Here is a 22834-nt window from a genome sequence, read left to right as displayed (position 1 = left end):
GCTTTTTGCCAGTGTTCCTCCTTTGTAAGTCGCTTTGGGGAAAACTGTCAGCTAAATGCATAAATGTAATGTATCATCTAAATTTTAGCCTGTGTTCACATCTGTTTTGAGAGAGCAAGAGGTAAGATGAGAAATCAGACCACCAGGGGACCCAGACTTGAAGCTGTTCAAAAAGCAATTACATGAATGCTTTCTACTTCCTGTTTTGTGGGATGTTACAGACTTCCAGACAGAGAAAGAGGGAGCGGTTGGGGTAATAAGGGCGAAATGGACACCATAACATTTTCAGACATACCCTAAAGGTGAGGAGGGCCTCTCTTATTAGTTAAAGCACAAGATTTATTCCTTTATTCCTACCGTGGCCTTGCTTAAAAATAGCCGTAGTCATTTCCATGTGTGACCCCAGGGGGGAAAGGGTTGACAGGGCCTTTCCAGACCTGTTAGCCTCCCTGCCCAGTTTAAGAGGCCATTGTCAAGGGCTGCCGGGACGGGGGTCTGCACCCTCTTGAGCTCAATTGGTTAGAATCACAGATGGGGAGCTCCTCCGAGCCTCTCTCGATATGGAAAGCTATAGACCAGAGGGTGTGCGGTTTCCGTGATCCTCATGGAGGAAATAACTTAGCCTCCAATTAAAGGTTTAAGATGTTAAATAAAACTCTGATGCTTTTTAAAACAGCTGGGTTACTGCTTGTTTGTCTTTATGATCAGGCTGCAAGGGAATAGATTTTTCTTTTCCTGTTTCTTGTTAGGTGGGTTAGGGTAGCTTGTGGTAGTGTGCAGTGGTACATTTTTCTGCTGCTTTTGCCATTTTCTGTGCATTATGAAAGCATCAAGATTTATTACTGTTTAAACACTAAGTTACAAAGCTTGGGTTACTGGGCTGTCTTGTGTTTCTGCACACCAAGGGCCACAATACCTACACCTTTTGGAGCTAATCGATATATAAAAACGAATTACAAACCAAAGAACAGTGCACAGATGTGTTAGGTCCATTGAAACTTTAAAACCGGATTTTAAGGTGTTTGTCTAAAACACTATGGCTGTAGTCACCCACTCACATTTGGTCGCCCCTTCTGCAAATCTTTTTGCGCAAAGCTTTTTATAATTTTAGTACTTTTTCTAAGGTCAGTAGCATGTTGGCTTGGCTTATTAAAATACTTTTATGTGAACATCAAAATAAAAACTACCACTAGACTATCCTGTCTCTAATTGAACTAATTCTAAGGAACTAATTGAAAGTTTAGATTTTCCAAAAATAGGAGCATGTGGGCCTGACCATGCAGATGGTTGTCCCATGACCATCAAGGAATGTCGTGACATTTCCAAGGTGAACATTGGGTATCTCAGGAATTTTCAACTGTGAAAACAGTCTGATATTTTCCTAGAGGGCATTGGTTTGGGGAAATAAACCGATAAAACATATACGTTTTCTTCAGCACCTTTAATGCAAATGTTCGTGAACACATAAACCATCATACATGAGGGGAAGAAAGCTCTTTGCAAGGTCACATTTTTTGATTTTATCAGAGCTGTGGTTTCACATATGACCGATAACGTTTTCAATCCCCTCGAGCACAGTCAGATGCCGACTGCTGTTTTTTTCTTCCTTTTTTCGCGTGCGTATCAGACAGGCTTAATGCCTCCCAGCATGGCTGCACTTTTTAGTGTGTTAGAGTTTAAATAACCTGTAAAGTGTATTTGCTGGACAGCTAGGCATTATGTGACTCTCCCTAGGCTGCTGACAGTGAGTGAATGGGGTCATACGGAGTGGCAAGAAAGGAAAAACAATTATGTTTTGTTTAATATTTCATACCATGGATAAATGAATTAGGTATTTTTAGTTGGTATGAGTGGAATGGGGTACAGTAGTGTGATATTTCTATAATTGTTTTTCTATAATCTGTGTCTTTGTCTGTCTGTATCTATCCATCTAGTCTGTATCTATCTATCTATCTCTCTTTGTCTGTCTGTCTGTTTGAATGGAAATTCCTTTGAATTCTGCTTCCTCTTATTCAAATTTTAATTGCAATTCTGCATCCTGTTTGCTACCTCATTTTAAATGCAGGACAACCCTAGTGCAACCCTAGTACATACCGAAATTAGCTATAGGTTTTGTGTTTGCGTCTATAAATCAATGTATTTGTGGGCAGATGTCTTTTAGTATGTATGTTTTTCTCTTTGCTTTTATATTCAGTGTGTGTGTGTGTGTGTGTAGTCTCTGCACATATTAATAAAACACTAGTGGCAGGCATGCTTGTCTGTGCATTCGGAGCTCTGGGTAATACATTATGGAACAAAGAAACAAAGGACCAATATGAACTCAGTGTAGACTGTTTCAACCCTTGTCTCTTGGGCTCTGTAGCACTAATTAGAGAAAAGGCCCTCTTGCCCTCTGTCCTCTTTATATTCTCGTCTCCTTGCTCATCCCCCCATCCCTATGGATTTGAGGAGGAGGTTGGCAAGGGCACCCTCCCTTTCAGATGAGTGTCTGGGGTCTTTAAGGGTTGGTCCCACAAGAAAATGAGGGGTAAAAGTCATGTCAGGCTTGTGTCCAGATGGAGGAGGAAGGAAAACATGGCCGTGGGAGTAATTTAGAGAGTCTTTTCTGGCAACGCTAGCATGCAAAAAGAGGCTAATCCATATTAGCTGCACAAAAGCATAGCAGATTAACGGGTGTGTTCATTAAAATGCATTAAAACCTTTTGATATGACCTAACAAACCAGAGAAAAAGAAGTTCAGGGGAAAAGAGAATTCCACGCTTTTGTACAATCTTCTGTTTTCAAGATTATTACTAGTAATTTTCTCTTAAATTCTTAAGAGATGCATCTATGTTGTGCAGTTTTTAAAGGAAAAATCCAGGTTCAATAAAAGTTCAAACTCAGTCAGCACCAGTTTAGACATAATGTTACAATGGAAACTAATGGGAATGCGAGGATGTTTACATCATATTTTTGTTTTTATGGTGTTTTTATGTTATGTTGTGAAATTGGGTATCATTCTAAACAAAAAAAAAAGTGATTACTAACTCCAAAAACGTATACAATACATTTGAATATAACTTACTGCAGTTTCCTGCAGAAACGACCATCAGTGGCAGTAAAACACCAACAACTTTGATTCCCTTTCACACAAATTATGATTATTATGATGTTATGACCTCAAAAATGTTTACCATAGTGCACGATTTGCAAACTAATACATTTTGACTTTTGCATACATAAACAGATCCATATGTATGGCTTTTTCGCTCATCTGCTACAGCACGGCACTTGCGATGTGGAACGCTTGGGCATGAGTCACAAGAAACTAACTAAAAGACTCATGAAACCAAGCTAAAATAGCAACATTGTTTGCTTTTGTTAATATGGGTTTGGTTAGGGTAGGTTTAGTGTAGGCAGTACTTTATTTTCAAATGCGATGGAGCATTAAACTTTTAGCACCACGTTGTCAGATTCATGTTCATCAGATAAAACTGAATGTAATTTCAGCAGCACTGGCTGGACATTTTACTTTGAAAGTGTCACAAAACGTGCAAGAAGCAATGGAATATCATTGTGCAAAATTGGCGGCATACAGTAGGCGTGTTTTAAAAATGAGCCTAGCTGAAGCACTACACCCAAGTACTGAAAAATACTAAAATTGGACTGCAACACAACTTCCTAGGCTGGCCTTGTCTGCAGTGTTGTGATCATAATATGAAAGAGTGGAAAGCCGGAAAATTGACAGTTCTCTACCCAATTGATATCCTCTTTTTATTCCTTCCAGGATAGCTTTGATTCTTGTTAAGCCAACATCTTGATTCTTGTTAAGCTTACATTAACCGTTCATAGGCTTCAGCGCCCCAGTCAAAGACTCTTTCCCTTGTCTAATGGACCTTGAGAAAAGAGTAGACCTACATTTTGAGATGCTAAGTCTTTGAAAGCATCAAGGTAAAGTGCTAATAGATATAAACGTGGATCCTTCTGACAGCGGCAAGCAGGCTTTCTTTGGCAGCAGAGTATAAGATCGTTTAGCCTGCATGACTAGCATCTGCTAATGGGATTTTCTTACAGTAGGTGTGCAATATTGACCGGGCTCTCTGATTTAACATAAATAGTATTGCAATATTTTGGGGTTTGACTATCACTTAACTAATGCATCAAGCTTTATCTTTGCAGTAAGCAATAAGCATTTTGCTGATCAAGCATCATCTGTGAAATATATCTGTCCAATGGCATATACTCGACTCAGTAGTGGCTCAGCAAGTCCTCCACATAAGTGTCTTGAAAGCATTGTTACTGCAAGCCTCTTAACTGCCTCCATCAGTATTTGTCATGTCTATAACTGCCTCTCTTTTTTGATTTTTTCTTTTTTCTTTGTGTACCACCATCTTGATGAGAGGCATCCGCCCCATGCTTCATTCCCGTAATGGCCTCGTTTGACTGTATATCATTTGCTGGGTGATTTAATCTGCCACTTTGCAGTTAATGCACAGAAAGTGACTCAAATTTCATGGCTGCTGGAGTCAACCACTGCTTTATTGATATTAGCGTCATGCTATTGCCACCACCTCTGAATGCAATAAGCATAAAGAGGCTATTCTTCCAGACAAACGTCAAAGGGAATGCGAGGGACAAGCTGTGCATGGTTTGTATGAAAAACTGAAACTTGAATAGGGGATTCACATCCCTGGCATGACTGCTGCTCGCTGCTGATTGAATTGGGGAAGGATAATGCAGCCCGCCTGCAAAGTTGAGCCCACTGCAACATGCTAAGTGCAGAAAGCTTGTTACACGTGTTTATTTTTCCTCATGATTTTTCTTTTTTTTTAGTCAACACAGAATTTACAGTTCACCTGAATTTGATTAGCTGACCCTGCGGTTTGTTTATGTTGAGTTTCCGAGGTCGACTGGTGTTCCGAGTCTACAACTACGGTTCATAGAGCAGGGCCCTGTAAACAGCTGGCTTGTATTCGGTAATTCGATTTGAAATCTACTGTCGTAAATTTAATTTAATGATCGTAATGTGATATTCCTAACTCAATTCATTTAATTTGCTTGCTGTTGATTTGTTATTCACTGGAGGATTTTTTTTCTTCTTCAACTTTACTTTTCCTTTCTATCTTCCTTGTAAAGCTTGATTTCCTGTTTTAACTTGTTAAAATGAAAAGTGTCTGTTTAATTTCGGTAGGTTTTATTTTTGAAATACAACCTGAGTGGTCCACTTGATTATCCCTGTCATCCCTACAGGTTACAGTTAGAATCAACTATGTAATAGTTATTATTTTTTGTAGTCCGTTTCTCACTAAAAAAGACTCACTAACTTTTTGTTTAATTAGTCTGGTGAATTGTTCACTGAATTAACTCAATTCATCAGAATGGGTATGGAACAAGAAGTTATAATGACTTTTGTTCTGATGATGAAATATTTTAATATATTACAAGATGGATCGATGGAATATTATGTGTGTAATATTCTTATTTGTAAAACATATATATATATATATATATATATAGGCCACAATTTTTACATCGATACCATGGGGAAAAACTGCCATATAGATATTAGTAATATTATCTCAGAATTTGGCAGCAGGTGTATTACTGTCACTTTAAGACCTGACACACGGATCCATTGTACTACTTACTCAACTGTTTACGTTCACTTAATTTTTTGGACATTATTTGTGTGTATTTGACTGTTTAAGTGCAATAACTCTAAACTCTAAACTGAGAGGCTGCTTTATGTGCGCACACTTGGGGTGTGAGCACAAAATCTGTGGGAATGAGTAAAATTATGCACAATCCAATGCTGAATTTCAAGCCCTGTAACACCAACAATATTCATCCGGAGCAAATGAAACGAGTGAATAAGGGAAGGAGGGTTTGTGTGTCAACTCACTGTCGGAGAGATCGTGTATCTGTTCTGCGGAAAATTAGTATTGGAAGCGTTTCAGATATTTCAGTATCGAAATGCATCAAAAAATCAAAATCAATCAGTCGATAATATATTGCACTATTTCAGATTCCCTTTTAAAAGACGAAAAATCGATATACTGTATTATATATAAAATTCAACCCGCCAAACTAGCTAGTAGGAATGTCTGTATGTATGTGTGTGTTTGTGTGTATACACATTATTTTTCAAAAAAATTGGTGATGGTGATGAAGTCATAGATTTTGAGTTCTAATTGAATAACAGTATTGACATAGTAACCGCTGCTTAGCTGAACAAACTCCAATTGCCCATCAGAAACCAGTCCTGTGCTAATGCAGCCTCTAGTGTAACCACGCCGTTGTTTTCCTGCTCTTAAACCTTCCACACGTCTTTTTTTTCTTCTTCTTCTTTTTTTCTCCATCCCTTACGTTTCCTCAAGGGGGCTTATTATACACTTCTGGAGCTCTACGAGGAGGCAGGGAAGCTCTCAGTGGGAAGCCTGAAAGCCCAGTTTGCGGCTGGGGTAAGTCTGCAGGAGCATCTGCTGCCCGCGGCTGGGTTGGAGCTCTGACGCGTGGGTCTGGAGAACTATTCCGGAGTCGCTGTAGTTCAGATGAATGCCAGCGGATTAACATATCTACTAACACGGTGGAGAAAGGCAGGGTTGCTGGATGAAAAAACAAACCCTGAAATGCTTGTGTCCGTATTCAGATCTTCTAGCGTGAAATGCCGCAGCATATGGTAGGCGAGGGGACACACGTGCTGCAGCCAGATACATCACACTTGATTTTCCTGTGTTTTGTCTTTCTCGTTTCTGCCTCTCCATCCCTCTATCTGTTTGTTTTGTCCCTGTTGCACTCTGCCTCTTCCCTTCATTTGTGTCAAACGTGCATGCAAAGTGGCTTATGCAAATACTCATGTACACAAGGATGTAAAACCATATGGATCCCTCGTAGTACGATAAGAGATGGCACACAGCACGTACCCCACGCACACGCGCACAAAGAAAAAGACATTTCTCAGTTCCCCTCCCCTTTTTTTCTCTCTTCCTGGCCTGACACAGCCCTTGGATCTATTCCCAGAGCTGACCCCTTAGTGGGGACATTGATGTAGGCTTGCTAATGATGAGAAATGGAACCATAATGCCGGCTGTTAAACCTCGGGGGCGCACAACAAATGTGCTTCAGAGACCCGGCATTTGTCTCTGAATAGATTAGGTCCTAGCTGTGGTAACCTTATATTTAATCTTTCTACCTCTTGCTCTACCTCCCTCTCTCCCTTCGCTGGGCCAGTAGCTGTTCCTCATGATAAATAATACTTTATCATCCTCAGCCACAGGCGCAGCCAGACTGCTTTAACTGTTTCCGTTCCGTGAAAAACAATGTGATGCTTTTGTCTTTACGCGTGTCATAATGTATCCGCACCTGGAATGACGATGCTGGATCTATAGCGTTTTGTTCCACATTTACATGCCACGCAAGTCTCATGAGCATTTTACCTGGGCATCTAATTTGGATGTTCTCCATATGGAACGATAGCATTCCAGCCTGCATGAATAATGTGAAGAATTTAGAACACATGTTGTTCAATTGAGTCCGCCTCGTCGCCTTGTTAGTGCGTTCAGTAGTAGGAAAATGAGAGCAAGTTATATTAAGTCTCTCTGAGGAGGTTTTTTTTTTTTCATCCAATCATTGTGAACACCTTTTTTCTGTGACATTGTTCTGAAAGCTCTCAGAAAGCGAGATCATATCCTTGTTATTCTCCTCAGGAAAAAAAAGAGCTGCAACGACACGGAAATCTGATAAATTGGCGCCACAACATATTAAATTATCAATGCACATGAAAAATTCATTCTAGAATGCCTTTCACACTTTCTGAGTCAGTGCGCAATTTACTTTTATCTTGTTAAGGCAGGGAAATTTTATTATGGAAAAATAATGCCACTGTTTTTTTTTCTCTCCCTAGACTCTCTCTTTCGCTCCTAGTTTCTCTCTCTGATCCATTTTAAATGGTTGCAGTAATGGTGCAGAAAAATAGGATGAAAATGAGAAATCGCTCATGAGTAGTTATAAATATTCATGTGAACGATAACTATGTTAGGCTGCTTTTCTGAGTTCTTTTCCGAGTCTGTCCCCGCCACAGAAATGTCTAGTCTTGGTGGTTCTTGCTTAGTCTCAAAGTTCTTGCAAAGTTCTAAAAGACTGTGGTTCTGAAATGTTTACGTTTCCAAACGCTGTACTCGTCGAGTGCGCATTCATTATGAAACACGGTTGGTGGAATGTGTGGTATAATCTCGCGCATTCTTTAGCCAACAGGCCGAGCGACTTCAAAAAGTATAATTTTGCAGGCATGTGGTCAAACACTAACCGATGATTAAAGAAAATTTGTGTAAGCGCTTTGATAAATCACTTCCTGTATTTGCAGAGCAGAGATCTGGAATGGCTTCTATCATGGAATTTCAGATGCTGATTTGAGTGATTTATAGCCACAATTTTAAATAACGCTCTGTGCCCCCACACATGTATTATATATTTATTTATTTGCACACAAGTTAAAGTGAACGTCCTTTCATAACGCATTTTCAATAGGCTAAGTCTTTCCAAACACACATATCGAAACAACTCATTTAACTCTTCTGAATGACACAAACAGAAGACATGTAAAGTAGATGCAAAGGTGTTTGGGAGAGTACAGAAGTGACCATTGACCTCATCTGTCAGCGTAGAATTTATTTTTTTACCATTTACATTATTTAAAATGAGGGAAAGTGGTAGGAGGTTTAAAAAAGGACAGAGAATTTAGAGACATGCATGTGATTGTCATTATTTACATAACCATATTTAGTGGAACATAAAAGGAGAAATGTCTTGCTCTTCCTTTTTCTATACAATGACAGTCATCTGTAAAGCTCCAAAAACACCATAAAAGTAATTCATATGGCTACAGTATTTCCAAGTCTCCTGATGCCTTATTTGTGTGTTCACTGATGTTCTCGCCCTCTAGTGAGCTTTTAATGTGCAACTTGATTTGAACTTGTGAACCAAATAAGTCTGATTTCATGAACAAATTGCTCTTTTGAGCTGGTTCTGTCTAATGAGCCAGTTGAAGTCTGACTGATTCGAGTGCTAGTCACGTGCAGGCCAAGTATATCAATAAATAACGGCTTAAAAATTGGTCTGTTCTTCATACAAAGCTATTGTATGTCTTTCAGAGACTTGGAATACATATTTGTGCTTATTTGTTTCGTTCTTAAAGCGTAACGTGGAAACTATGAATTCATATATTGGGGGAAAAGCAATGACATTTCTCCTTTTCGCATTCCACAGACGAAGGAAAGTCATATCGTTTGGAATGGCGTGAGGGTGAGTAATGACAGAATTTTCATTTCTTCAGTGAACTATCCCTTTAAACCTTCCTCCCTTTATGCTGATCTGCCATGTTTGGTGATGCAAATTGCTGTAACTTGCCCAAGGTGTTCCATCATCAGAGGGGCATAATTATCTTCGGCAACAACCAATATTGGATTGTTAAGCCTGAGGATGAGATGCCCAATGAGGCCTGCACTCTCTCTCACTCTCTGTCTCTCTCTTGGTTGAGCTCTGACAGATGAATCTACAGGGAAAAGATAGCTGAAAGGCAACCTGAGGCAACTGGAGCGTCTTTCCCTCACTCTGCCTTTTTTCTCTCTTTCTTTCTCCATCTCTATCCCTAGCTTGGTCTCGCCTCTTTCTTTCAGATTTTGTCTTCATAGCACTCAGAACGTGTGTGCGTCTGATGGTGCTTTTTGTTGCAAACAGGCTTGCCCTGTGGTTCATTCTTTCAAGCTTTACATGACTTTGAATTTCCAGTTCTGTCCTTCATGCCGTAGATCTTGTCTAAAGTTAAAATCGTTCTTCTGTCATCAGATGTGCCTACGGACATATTTTCCAAGAGTTCCCTAGGCAAAGTGAAAACCTATTATTGTCTCTGTGGTTAGTGCCATAACGTAATTTTGCATCTTCACGAACATATTCTATGCAGGGAACAATGATTTAGAACAATGATTCACAAAGATACAGCACAAGTTTGTAAATAATGTGTTTATTGGTGCATTATCACCCTTGCTTAACTCAAAGGCCTCAAGTCGTTGTTGGCACTGAGATTGAACTTTTTTCCGAATTACGTTTGTATGATGCTGTAGTCATTTGCAAGATTTAATTGATATTCTTCAGTGCAATAAACTAATCAGGATAAAAGATAGTATGACATTTGTTACATTGCCTGATTCACGATCTCTCCATTCCATGTATTGTTTTTCTCTGAATGCCTGATGGTTTTAATAGGAAGTGTGTAGGAAAGGGGATGACCTATAATCACAATCAGCTGCAAATAATTACAAGCTTTGCATTCCATGCAAAAACTTCCTAGAAGTACCGCAGACATTGCATGCTTTATGGAGCAGTCTACACTATTTGTCCACTGGTCAAATCAAAACAAGAACATTGTTTGGTTAGTTTGCAACACTGTTTCAGTGTTTAAAATATGCCATTCATTTGGTTCTTATTAAGGCCAGCCGCAGCTTGGATAACTTGGTGAGAAAATGGCTTTGATTCAGTCAAGCTGCATTACATTGTCTGCACAGTTTATATGTCAAGCCCTCAATAAAACACAAGATGTGCAATTCTTCTTTCTGAAAACATTTAGGAAATTATTCTCTTTAGAAATTGTGCCCTTTACTCTTTGTCTTTGACGCTTTTGCCCATTGATTTGATTTGACTGCTGAGCAAATTTGATCTCACTGAATTTGACCCACTTGCAGAATAGATTCAGACTTATCATTCTTTTTGAACACAGATTCAGAAACTGTCGGATCCCGTCTCATCTAGTTGTGAACTGTGCTTTTGAGTGAATATTTCATTTGCACAAATTAAATTCAAATTTATTTGAATAGCGCCTTTCACAATATATAGATTCAAAGCAGCTTTACAGAAAATGCAAATTCTTGTTTTCTCTAACAGTATTTATTTATATTTATATATAATAGTCGTTGGATGAACGAAGTGAATAAAACCATACTGTGATCATTCTAAAGCAAGGATCAAGTAAAATGAAGGCATGTTTTTAAAGTCAAGGGCAAGTTGTCAAGTCATATTGTCAAGTCTTTTTTATATTGGTGGTCTTTGGGTCTGTAAAGGTTGAATATCCCTGTGTTTGTGAACAGCTCATTGTACAATATATGCCTAATACTTTGGCATCTATGAAAAGGTTTAGGAGAAAAGGTAGTAATACTTTGCATTGAATTGAAAGGCGTCCCTATGACATTTATAAATGTCTGCTAGAGCGAGTTATTATTTTTTCTTCTTCTTAAAAAAAAAGGCTGGCATAAACTCCGCCTCTCATACATCGATTGCTTTGGTCTTGTCCTGTGCATGTTTTTTTTTTTTTTTTTTTTTTTTCAGCACACCCAGCGGAGTGGCCGCTTGAAGCGCACTTCAGCGCGCGCTCACGGAACACTCGCTCCCGTATGTGCCTGGAGAGCCTCGCGCAGCGGAGGCGCTGGACGCGCTCAATTCGTGTGGGGACTTTTAAAACCTTCCAGATACGTCGAAAACCAAAGGATTCGCTCAATTATTCGAGCTAAACGAGATTACCAAGAGCTCCAATCCATGGAATGTTGTTCTGCGCTGTTTTTGGCTGTGAAAGCGAGCGGTACTTCTGCTGGGAATCTATTGTTAATGATCTGTCATAGGAGCTTCCACGACTTGGGATTCATATCTATCGCCTTCACCTTACCTTGACTAAAAACCCGATTCTGTTCACCTGAGCGAGGAATGTATGACTCATTGCTGAACAGATATCAATCTGTCTGATCTGTCGTTAAAAATATCCCCCGCTTCTGACAGCTTTCGCCACCGCAGTCGTTAAAAACGTTCCTCTGAAGATTTATTGTTGGGACAGGTTCGTATTTCTTGTCCGCCTTCAGTCGGTAACGTAGAGAGCTCGGCGGAAAAAAGAAAAAAATCTGCCGTAGCTTTCACACGGCATATACTGGATGTAACGGAATTGCATTATATTTGTCATCTTTGCCAAGTATTTTTCTCCGATGGAAGCGAATCTATTGTAGAATTCGGTAAGGATATGTTTTCAATAAAGAATGAGCCCACGTTAATGAATGTCTTCTATGCTTCTGAAACCTAGTTATATTTTGCCGAAGAAAATTTAATCACAATGTTTTTTTTAAATGCTTTTAAGAAAAGAAAAAGAGGGGGGAACGGCAAATGAAAACCACACCGCATTTGTCTGAAGACTTATGAATAAGGCTTTGCTTGAACCAAATAGCGGTTCAGGTTTTGTTCTAGAGACTGAATGTGTTATTTCCCTCACGCGCTGATATCACAAGCAATTTACTACGTGAAGTCATTGAGTTTCATTCGGTTTAATGCCATAGTATTGTGTATGTGCGCTTTGTGTTTTGCAGCTTTGTTGTGCTTTTATTCCGAATCAAATGATAAATAAGCGTCTGAAATCTTTCTTTCTTTCTATAGAATTTACATCTGTCAAGGTCTTGCTTTTTGTATTAAGATTTTTTTTTCTTTTCTTAATTTGTTGCTCAGGCTTTGCAATTGGGTCACTGACATTCTTATTTATTTTGTCTATATCTAATCAGTTATTCAGTAATAAATAAAAATTTCATTACACCTTTGAATCAGAATTAAATTTCATTTTGGCATTTTGTAGAGGTTTAAGTAAGGGTGTCTAGATAGTGTAACCGTCAGGGGATTATTTTATTCATTTATTTACTTTTAAATCTAAAAAAAACTTTGTTTGCCATTTATCTTTTATTGCTATTTCTTAAAAAAAAATACAGATTAGGAATAAGCAGTTTTAAAGTAGGCTACTAATATTTGAAAAATGTTGGTCCACAAAATACAAGTCAGTGTGGTATTACCAACCTGCAGGAAGCCATTTTGTTGTCATGTGATATAAAATAAAAATAATAATAATAAAAATATTCAAATACGATCAACCCCTTTGGGCCCTGATGATTGTTTCATGGTCATTTAGTTTCATAATCTTAAATATTTGACCTTTTTATGAAGAAGTGCTTTTTGTTCAGGTCAAATAGAGTAACTCTTTTTTTTATTATTACTTTTATTTTATACAACTAATGAAATCTATTATTTCAAAAAAGATATATTTTTAAATAATGAAGTTAAGTACACTTATGTGTCTTCAAGGTGTGAAATATTAGTATAAAATATTTGAGTTGTTTGTACTTGGTTACACCTCTTGATTTGTATTGGCATTGAGTCATTCTTGTTGAATATGCTGTAAACGTTTGTTTAATGTCATCTCCTCTTTTTTTATCTCCTTTTTTGTTATTGACCCATTGTCATTCTTTCTTTCTGTGTCTTTACACATACGATTTACATTTGTCAAGCTCTGGCTTTGTATATCGAGTTGCATTCATTTCATATTGCATAGGATATCTAGACTCTAGACCTAATCAACCGTTCACAAGGTTACCCAAAATCCCTTTGCATATAAGCTGTGCCTTGGTTGTTTGAGGTTCCTAAGCAAATCTACCTTTAACAATAGTTATAGTTGGCTCCATGTCTGGATAGGACATTTTTACAAAGGAAACAAATGAGTTTTAGCTTATTTTGAGTTGAGAGAATGCCTAAAACGTCTCAGACTTCCATATGGTGATGTAAACAGCTTGCCTCAGGCTGGGCAGTGCATAGATCAGGGATTGTGGTGGTTTGTTGTCTGTCAGCATTAGCACTTTGAATGAGATTTGCATAGAGGATTTGCATCGAGGCCATTTAAGATACTCGTCGCCACCTTCACAAATCATGTTTATGGCTTGCACTGCATCATTTTACATTGCGGGTGTCTAATGTGTTGATATATGATAATTATATGTTACTCGCATTGCATAATGTTTTATGAACGCACAGTTAAAACAAATTGATTGCTGCATTGCTCAGCTGAATGCATTCAGATTTACAGCTTTTACACCCAGAAGTTATAAGAAGATATAGACTACCTATTTCATAAGAGTTTCTCCTCTCTGAACTGTCAGGGACTTTTGAGACTGGGTCAGGTGGCTGTGAGGTCACAGTATTTACTTGGGGAAGAGTACATATTGTATACTTTGCTGGTTTAAATTTCACAGGATTTGTGGGTAAATATGTGGATTTTTGTCAAGAAAGATTTTTACTCTGATTTCTACTTTCATTACACCAAGTAGCAAGGCTTTCATAGACTATTTGCGATATGAAATAGCAGTAAGTGTAGCAGAATTGCAGTGGCTGTTAAAACGATGCCCGTTCACCTTCACCTTCCTCTCCGACAAATCAAATGTGTATTTCTTCTTTTTTTTTTTTTTTTTTTTTTCGTGGCCAGAAGCTAATCTTTAATCTTGTGCAGATGCAGCTCTGGAATTAGCTTGCAAACGCTCCCTCGTTCGTATCTTCAAACCCTCCACTTATCAGGCGCGGAGAGCAGATATGGCGGGGTTCTGGCTCGCAGTCCTGATAAGAGGGTGAGGAAAAATCTGCCAGCTATTTGTAATATAAGAGACGAGGCGGATCACAACCTAGCCTGATATGACAGACCTTCCGGCACGAAGCTAACATCTTGAGTCCTCTTAGTCCGAAGAGAAATAAATGGAGTTTTGTAAAAGTAGCCAAGCATGGAGCAGGAAGGGAAATGTATGTTTTCACCTCTCCATAATGACTTGATTTATTCGGTTGTAAAAAGGGTTCATTAATGTTAGTGATTAGAGAGTTATTATTTTTTATTATTATTATTGTTAAATGTTAATGTTATCAAGGGTGTTACCATGTACATTAGCTATCATGTAAGATAAACTACCCAGAGTTTTTCCTGTAAAGATATGAAATTTTACTAAACCTTTAACATTCATGGACCCTTTCCATTCCCCAAATACGTCTTTATAGTGGAAAAGAGGTTCTTTAGATTTTTAAAATGGTTCTTTCAAGACCTGTTCATTAAAAGGTTCTTAGGGGAACTGAAAATATAGTTATTCTATGGCATTACTGTGAAATCCCCTTTTTGGGACCTTTTGTTTTTGAGTGTTTTACCATTGTCAATGAAGAAGATTTTGGTGTTTGTTGTGACTTTTAGATGCACAGCAAACAGAAAAAAAAACTAAACTACATGTTGCAAGCTTTTATATCTAAGCTTGTTTAAACTGGAGAAATAATTGCATATAAAGCTTTTTTATATTATACTATATGGTTATTTTAAGGTGACGTAGTTACATTGTGCTTACTCAAATAAGTACTGACTAAAGTTAATGAACTACATGTACTTACTATAGAGTTACGGTTAGGTTTAGGGTTACTATATTTGCTATAGTAAGTGCATGTAGTAACATGTAACTACGTCACCTTAAAATAAAGTGCTCCTCATTATATTATATTATTCTAGTAAAAGGCAATATATATGTGAGGCTATACTCTATTTTTTATAGAAAGTGACCTTTCCTATTAGTAAAATGCCTTGAGTTTTGAGATGGCCAGACAATGGACTGCCATAACAATATAGGCCATTTTTCCCATTCTTTTTTCTCTTTTCCCCCCATCTCACTCTTGGTAAAGCCCTCTAAGCTTTGAGATGTCCCATTGTCCTTTTTTTTATCCTGTCATTTTTTTTTTTCTTCTAAATGTCAAACGCTCACACACGCTTTCACACGAGAGCACAACAGCATCGTGCCGAGGCCTTTTGAATACCTCCAGGTATTGCTGAAGTCATAGGTCAGTGACTCACTGGATTTCAAGCTGGCTGCACACAGCGGATACAGCTGAACGGGGTCCGGTGCGCACGGCACACTGTGCTTGTCTGCCACGGAAACGCTAAAGCTGGATGTCAGGGAGTTATTCCTCTCTGCTTGGGTCACGCTGGCCGGCTGTGCTGCTGCTGTTTTGTCAAAGCCTTGCAGATTAACCACAGCCACTACACTTCAAACACAGAGGCAGGCGGATGAATAATTCCAAGACCTCGCTCTTTAATCTTGTGTGATCCCGTTCCAATTAGCCATTGTGTACGAGAGCATAGTGCCCTGCTTTTTTGTGCAATGAAAGAATGGCGCACCAAAGGCGTCCTGTCTCTTTTGTGCATGGTGTCTCTTTCTCTACCTTGAATGTGTTTTATCTGGAGTATATTTTGAGTGTGTGAAGGTGGGCCTATTTGCAGGCCTCACAGAGTGTCTAGATTCTTGAGTGAGTATCAGGATTTGGGCTACGTCTATACCCGGATACATTTAAAAACAGCAAAAACTGAGCTTCTTGAAGACCTAGTCTCCCAAAAGCATACATTTGAAAACACTGGACCGTGAAAACGGACACTTTTAGTCACTCATATTGTGTACCCATGTGGTTGTACGGCATTGTTGCGCCTGCTATTCACTTTAATAGTGTTGCTAAGGATAAATGTTACTTTGTACAATCTTCATATTACATTCATGCAAAGAGGACAGTTTTCAGACATATCCAGATTATTGTGGGCATAGCCTTAGACTGATTCTAGAACAAATGAAGATTTTATTTGTCCCAAATGTGGCTTTTTCCTGCATTCCTCAGCGCTGTGCTTTCCGGTCAGGCACTTGCGTGTCTTTTGTCACCTTTATAGCTCATAATTAAATGTACCTTGTGTGATGTGGAAAATTATGAAAGCCCACAGCCCAGACATGCTATTTACCAGCTGTTTTTTTCCTCTAATAATAGAGGAAAGCGACTTGAAGAGGAGAGGAAGGAAGAGTAAAAGTGCACGCCACCTGAGAGAAGTGCCACATTGGTATAATTCACGGTTATACTGTTTGAGAAATTAATTGCTGAAGCTATTTGCTCTTGTACTTATCTCAGACCTCCTTTAGGATGTTAAGAGTTTAGATAAGTACATCTAGCAATGATGTGCAGTACATCCCCTAGGAAGTGCTTCCTAACAAAACCCATTTAAAGCATTTGTGCCACTGTGGTGTTCGTTGAGACTTTTAGATTCCCAGCAATCAGAAAAATAGCTGTACCTGCATTTTGCAATATTTTTAGATCTTAAGCATGTTTAAACTAGAGAAATTGTTGTGTATGAAGCCTCGTCTGATTTTAATCTGGCTGATGAAGTGGACTGAAACAAAGTGTTCCAGGAAGTTTTGTGAAAAACGTCTTTCTCTGTCGCTTTTACAGATGCTAAGTCAGATGTGCAGTGATTGTTTCAGATTTACTGCCTTCCCTTCCTTTCAGGGCATCTGTATTCTACCATTCACTGCTCTCATATTTCCTTTTAAGACCTTTCACTGGCACTGGATTAAATCCTTGTTTAATCTGGTCCCTTAGCCGCTTTCTCTCCTTACTAAGTAGATTTGCGAAGGGAGGTTTCATTAGATGTGTGTTTTTTTCTTCTTCCAGGGATGTGTAGAATATGCGACGGGTGGTCCGCCAGGGTAAGGAGAGTAAGAAATGGGAGATGAATGAAGACTGAGACAGAAGACGCAAAAGAGAGGGAAAGAAGAGAAGGTTAAAGATGGCAAAAGGGCAAAGAGAAAGCGAAAAGCAGAAGGGGAGGGTGAACGAAAGATGGCCAACATTAAAACCATAAGGCCTCTTTGTTAGTGTGGGGCTGACAAGCTGCCGTTCACATTAGGGTAATTAACACCGCCACAGATTGCACAACAGCTGTGCAGTTTAGCACTGTGGCAACATCAGAGATCTGAGAGAGAGCCTGTACAAACAGTGGCCTGTGCTGGGCTAGTTAGACTACCACTATTTAGATAGGTGCTCAAACCGCACTCTGTAGTACGTGACGTCCGCCAAGCACCGTGTGCGGTAAAGCTTGGCTCGAAAAAGCCACTAGCTGTTTGTGTAGGAGGTGTTTCTGGCTATAAATTTTACTTTATGCAGTTTGGTAGCCAGCTAGTCTACGTTGTAGATAATTGTCTGAGCTACACTCTTAAAAATAAAGATTATTTAATGCATCCCACAGTAAAACCAGGAAATATCAGGGAATTTAGGCCTAAGTCATTGAAACGAGTACAACTGTAGAAAGGATACTAGTCGGACAGTCAATTTTCATCCTTTTCTACTTGATCTGTTCTTAAATATTGAATTTACAGATAAATGGCGCCATCTGGTAAGTCTTTAAAAATAGCACCCAACAATGCCATTGTTTACAGGTCAAGTTATGTAATATTTGAATGTTACTTGCATACATTTCTTGACTTTTTGTTATTATTATTAATGGAATATTAAAGCAAATTCATCACATTCAGAGGTAATATTGTAACAAAGATAAAACGATTACAAACTGGTCTTGCATATCAATTTTCCAGTTTTTAAACAAATATCACTATTGATACTCATAAGAACCGTATAAATTGTGCAATAAGGGATTTCTGAGTGATACTGTTGATATTTGAAATACACCCAAACAAACACACTCCTCCCTTCATTGCTCCGCCCACAAAATGCACGAACATGCAATGCTTGTGGTGCTCGTTCCGATCCACTTTCAACAGCGTTTCTCAGAAATCGCTTGCTGCGCTTGCAATCGATTCCTAGCTATCAAGATTTCCTGGTTATTCTATTTTCTACCATTTTCTCTTATCTATTGTGTTTTGCCCATATGAATATTTTGAATTTTTGATGTTACATTAGATTGTTCACTGTTCAGATAAGCCTGTTGGTTTCCTGGTTCCTGAAAGCACCAGTATTTAGATGATTTTTGAGAGCACTAGAGAGTGGACAGTGTAGAACTATATTAAGAAGTTGAAACCTTGTACTGTTTATAGAAAGTTTGCCCTTGAAGAACATATGTATTTTGTTAGCTATATATAGCATTTCATTTTATTGTGCCTTAAGGGGTTGAGAAGGTAGATTCTGGAAATCCTCAGCTCCCAGCCTCCTGCGATCTGAAGAGTTTAGCAGCTCCTCTGAACTGCGTTTGCCAAAGAGTCACTGTCAGCAAGGCTTTGGACTTGCTTCATATAATTTCAGTGCCCTCTCCTTGATCATCTTGGCAAAGCTTTGTCTCGCTCCCGCAAAAACAAATTATATGTGAGAACACAAGTGGCCTGTTTCTTCTTGATTATACTTCATGTGTACTGTTTTCATTTTCTGGCTCCCTGTGTTTATCCATCATGTTTTTCCTGGGCACAGATGCCCAACATCTGGATTTGGTTTGTGCACGTCAGGAAAAATTTCCTACACACATATGCAACCATTATTAGTATATTAAATTGTGCTGCGAGTATTGCACGAGGGCTTGTTATGCTGTTTTCAGTGTCTGAGGTGTGGAACGTTGTCAAAACTGTCAGGGTTTGGTTCACGCTTCCGCGCGTGTTCGTTCAACGTGACATCCGGAACGCCGTGCAGAATTCCAAAGCCACGTGTAAGAAGTTTTCCGTTTCATATCTGAGCAGAAACAAAAGCTTTATTGAATTAAAAGACCTGTACTAGAGAGCTTTTTGATTGTTACATTAGATAAGCCAAACATTAAGAAGATAGATTGTCGATAGATGACTAATGAAAAACTGAACTTTCAGGTGCGCGCACACATGCATGTTTGTCATTCTGCTTTGTCTCATACTTCCTGTACTGCTCTCCGCAGGGTTATCTTGTTCAATTTCAGCGAGGTAGTGCTGACTTTAAGAGAGGAGGCAGACATTTCTGTCCACCCCCTCTCCATACTCCGGGTGCAGAGTGCAGCGGTAATAATCCAACAAGTGACAGCCAGCTATAATGGGAAGGGAAGGCAGTGGAAGACGGAGAGGTGTCAGGAGCAGAAGGAGCCCGGTGGGCTTATCATTGATTGCTGCGTCATACTGAGGGTTTGAAGGGCACTGGCAGGTGTCGCACACCCACGTACACTGAATATAATTGGGCCGCGTTCAGTCCAACTTCTGTAATGCTCTGATTACCCGCAGGGAGCTTTCGGTCCTAACTCACAAAGTGCCTGTTCATCAGTTGAGGGACAGTAAAAAGTGAGAGAGAGAGAGAGAGAGAGAAGAGAGGTGATTCCTGGGGTATTTCTGTCAGTTGCCCCCTTCCTGGTATTTGTTTGATCTAGTGAGATTTCCTCAGCGCAGCTCTGGCTGTGTGATATACAGCCTCCAGGTGGGTGGGTTCAAGGCCTGGGTCTGGGTGGGTTTTGATGTGGCTGGCTGGCATTCAAGTTGCTTGTGTCTGCTATGAGGAGCACTGTAAATAGAGCAAGACCGAGGGAAAGGGCCAGGGCTGAGGTGATGATATCTTGCCATCGGTCACAGATTCAAAGATTATGCACATGTTTTTCTAGCTTGGTTTTTGGATCTGTTTCACATTTAAGTGACTGCATTGTTCTTAGGTACTGTATTTAACAGTTCAAATTGTTTTTGAGAAAATGTGAATGCTGCTTTCTGTGCAAAACCAGGATGCTGTAAAGCTTACTTCTCAACAAGTCATGATTTTAGTTGTAATTAATGCCCCGTAGAGAATACAAAGGTCCAATAATTGGACAGTACATGGAAAAGCCACATGAAAACACAGAGTGATTGGTCTCTTTTACAGATATATTTTAAACATGTCACAAAAATCACAAGACCTCTCTTACCGCCTTTCATTTATTGGAGTTTCAAATGATCCAGGTCTTTGTATGAGGTGAGGTTTGCACGTTAGGGGGCTTTTATCATTGTAAAGCCATTTTTATTGCTCAGTAGGGAAACCTACAGTACATGCCCCCCATCCCGGCCCGCTCCCTCCCCGCCTTTCACCGCATTTACCACTTAGTTAAATCCCCTTCTTTCTCGCTGTAAAGCTTTTAAGCAGTGTGAGGATAGAGTGGGGACTCGGGAGTCGGGGGAGCCGATCTTGGCCACTGAATCTGTGCTCGCAGAAGGGTTTTTCTCTCAGTGATGCCTCGCGGTTGGATCCGGGATGATGGGTTAAGGGATTCTGGCATTCCAGGATTATCCGCCTTTTATCTCCTTGCTATTTGCCGCAAATCCCGGAAGGATGTTGAGTGGAATTCCTCTATGTCCGCAGACATGATATGCAAACAGGACTATGTCTAAACGACTCACCAATCCGATTTCTCGTAGATCCACGGGGGAAAGTGTGTGTCGATTGAGTCTTAGAGGATAATCCCAGTGACAAATGAAAGAAAAGGGTTTTTCCCTGTCAGGAATGTTAGCATCACCAACACTAATCTTACATTAGAGCTCAGGTGGTTTTTCTCACGAGCTTTTCCGCTTTTAAAATGCTATTCCAGTACTGTTATGATGCAAGATGGTTTGCTTTATTGAACGGACATGGTTTGTGCTTATTCGATCAAAGGTTTCTTTAATTAGCTGCTTAACCTTGCTTTTTATCTGATACGAAACCAATCAATTGACGGCATGATGCTCTTGTGCCAGGATCGAAAAGAAGAGATGCAGAGAAAATGACCAGTTTGGCATTATGGTGTTAATTGTAGTTGTTTGTAAGGGATGCACAATTTTTCATATATTTAATAAATGTTGACACATACTGTTCAAAAGTGCATGCATGCAAGATAGATAGAATTTTAACTGAATTTTAATACTGGAAATTAATCATCTTATTGGTATCAGCCAGTAAATGCATCTCTACTAGAAAGAGCTGGTGCTGTGAGCCTCGCAAGGACTATTAAAGCTTTTAACAGGCAGAGAGACAGAAATTCACCCTTGCCATCATGTGCCTCCTAGTAGATGGGCTGAACACCCTGGGGAATCTGTTTGCCAGTTGTTGTTTTCCTCTCTCTCTCCCTTTCCGCATGAATAATTGAAAGTGTAGCATGTCAGACAAAGATGCATTTACTTGCTTCATTATATTTTAATCCAAAGTGAACAACTTTATGCATTGCTTTCCTGGCATCCAGAGCAACTTTCAATTTTCTTCCACAGGGGTCTTTTGTAATTCAACCGCGCCCACACACGCCCTCGTCAGCCCGCTCTTTCCGAAGCCTTTATTGCATTTTTCCAGAAATTCGTACAGCATACAGGTGCTAATTGGCAGTGTTCGTTCCAACTGATATCAATATTTTTTTCAGTGAAGTCCTCACAAAATGTCTCAAAGCTAATAAGGGTGTTTGTTTAAATAAGATATTTTTTCCTTTTTGCGGTTGGAGGGCCCTGGTGTGTTGTTCAGCTGGTTTACGCAGTGTGTGTTAGCCTGTGTAGATTACACTTCATTGTACAGCCCTCTAATTACCAGGTATTTATTTAACACAAAAGGCTGTAACAACATGAACAAATATGTACACAGCGCTTTACAAAGTATGTAATTGTTATTCCCAATTCGCTGTCTGCTTACCTTAGCTGACTTTGGCGTAGCGGAGCCAACAACATTGACTACCTACAATTTTTATGTAGTATGTTGTGTAAACAGTGCTATCTGATAAAACAATTCACTTTTGCATATCTAATGTGCTTTAACCCGCTCTTTGCCTCTAACATTGGCTCAAGTGACGCAAGTTCTGCGCAGAATAGAGTTTGAATGTAATTGAAAACCCCACTGGAGGCCTTTTGTCACAAGGTTGACTCAGTCGCTGGTATGTGCATGGGTGAGGTTTAAACGGTAAGTGTGAAAGCCAGAGCCATAATCTCTCTCACAAGGTTAGCACAGTTGTCGGGTTGATGATAAACGGACAGGGATGTAGCGTTTTGTCCCGACGAGTGTAACTCGCTGGGTTTGCATGGCTAGAGCTCGTCACAGGACATTTCTTGGGTGTTTATTTATACACCTTGTGCCGTCATAAGATGCACATCTGGGGCCGGGGTGATAAAAGAAGCTCTGCACAATGTGCCCGGGGTTAGCGTTAGATAAATGTGACATGCCTGCGGCAGCTGCTGCGAGCCTTCCCCAAACTTCCTTCCATAAACTGGCTATCCAGCGTGCTTGAACTGTGTCCTCTAGTCAAGTT

The 22834-nt window shown here is 39.5% G+C and overlaps 1 protein-coding gene across 14 annotated transcripts in view; it reads left to right on the top strand.

Moving 5' to 3' along the window:
- The window catches only part of fbrsl1 (fibrosin-like 1), a 308761-nt gene that overhangs the window by 239140 nt on the left and 46787 nt on the right, over positions 1-22834 (top strand). For 10 of the 14 annotated variants that reach the window (XM_084413316.1, XM_084413323.1, XM_084413321.1 and 7 more), the window contains one exon: positions 9244-9279. The exons of the other annotated variants lie outside the window; for them this stretch is intronic. In XM_084413316.1, the coding sequence (XP_084269442.1) occupies positions 9244-9279 (36 nt within the window). The remainder of the gene's footprint in view (positions 1-9243; positions 9280-22834) is intronic. 14 annotated transcript variants of the gene reach the window in all.

Source organism: Rutilus rutilus, assembly GCF_951802725.1.
Source record: "Rutilus rutilus genome assembly, chromosome: 7".
Lineage (NCBI taxonomy): Eukaryota > Metazoa > Chordata > Actinopteri > Cypriniformes > Leuciscidae > Rutilus > Rutilus rutilus.
Note: the sequence above shows the minus strand (reverse complement) of the source record. Positions and strands in the feature narration are given on the sequence as shown.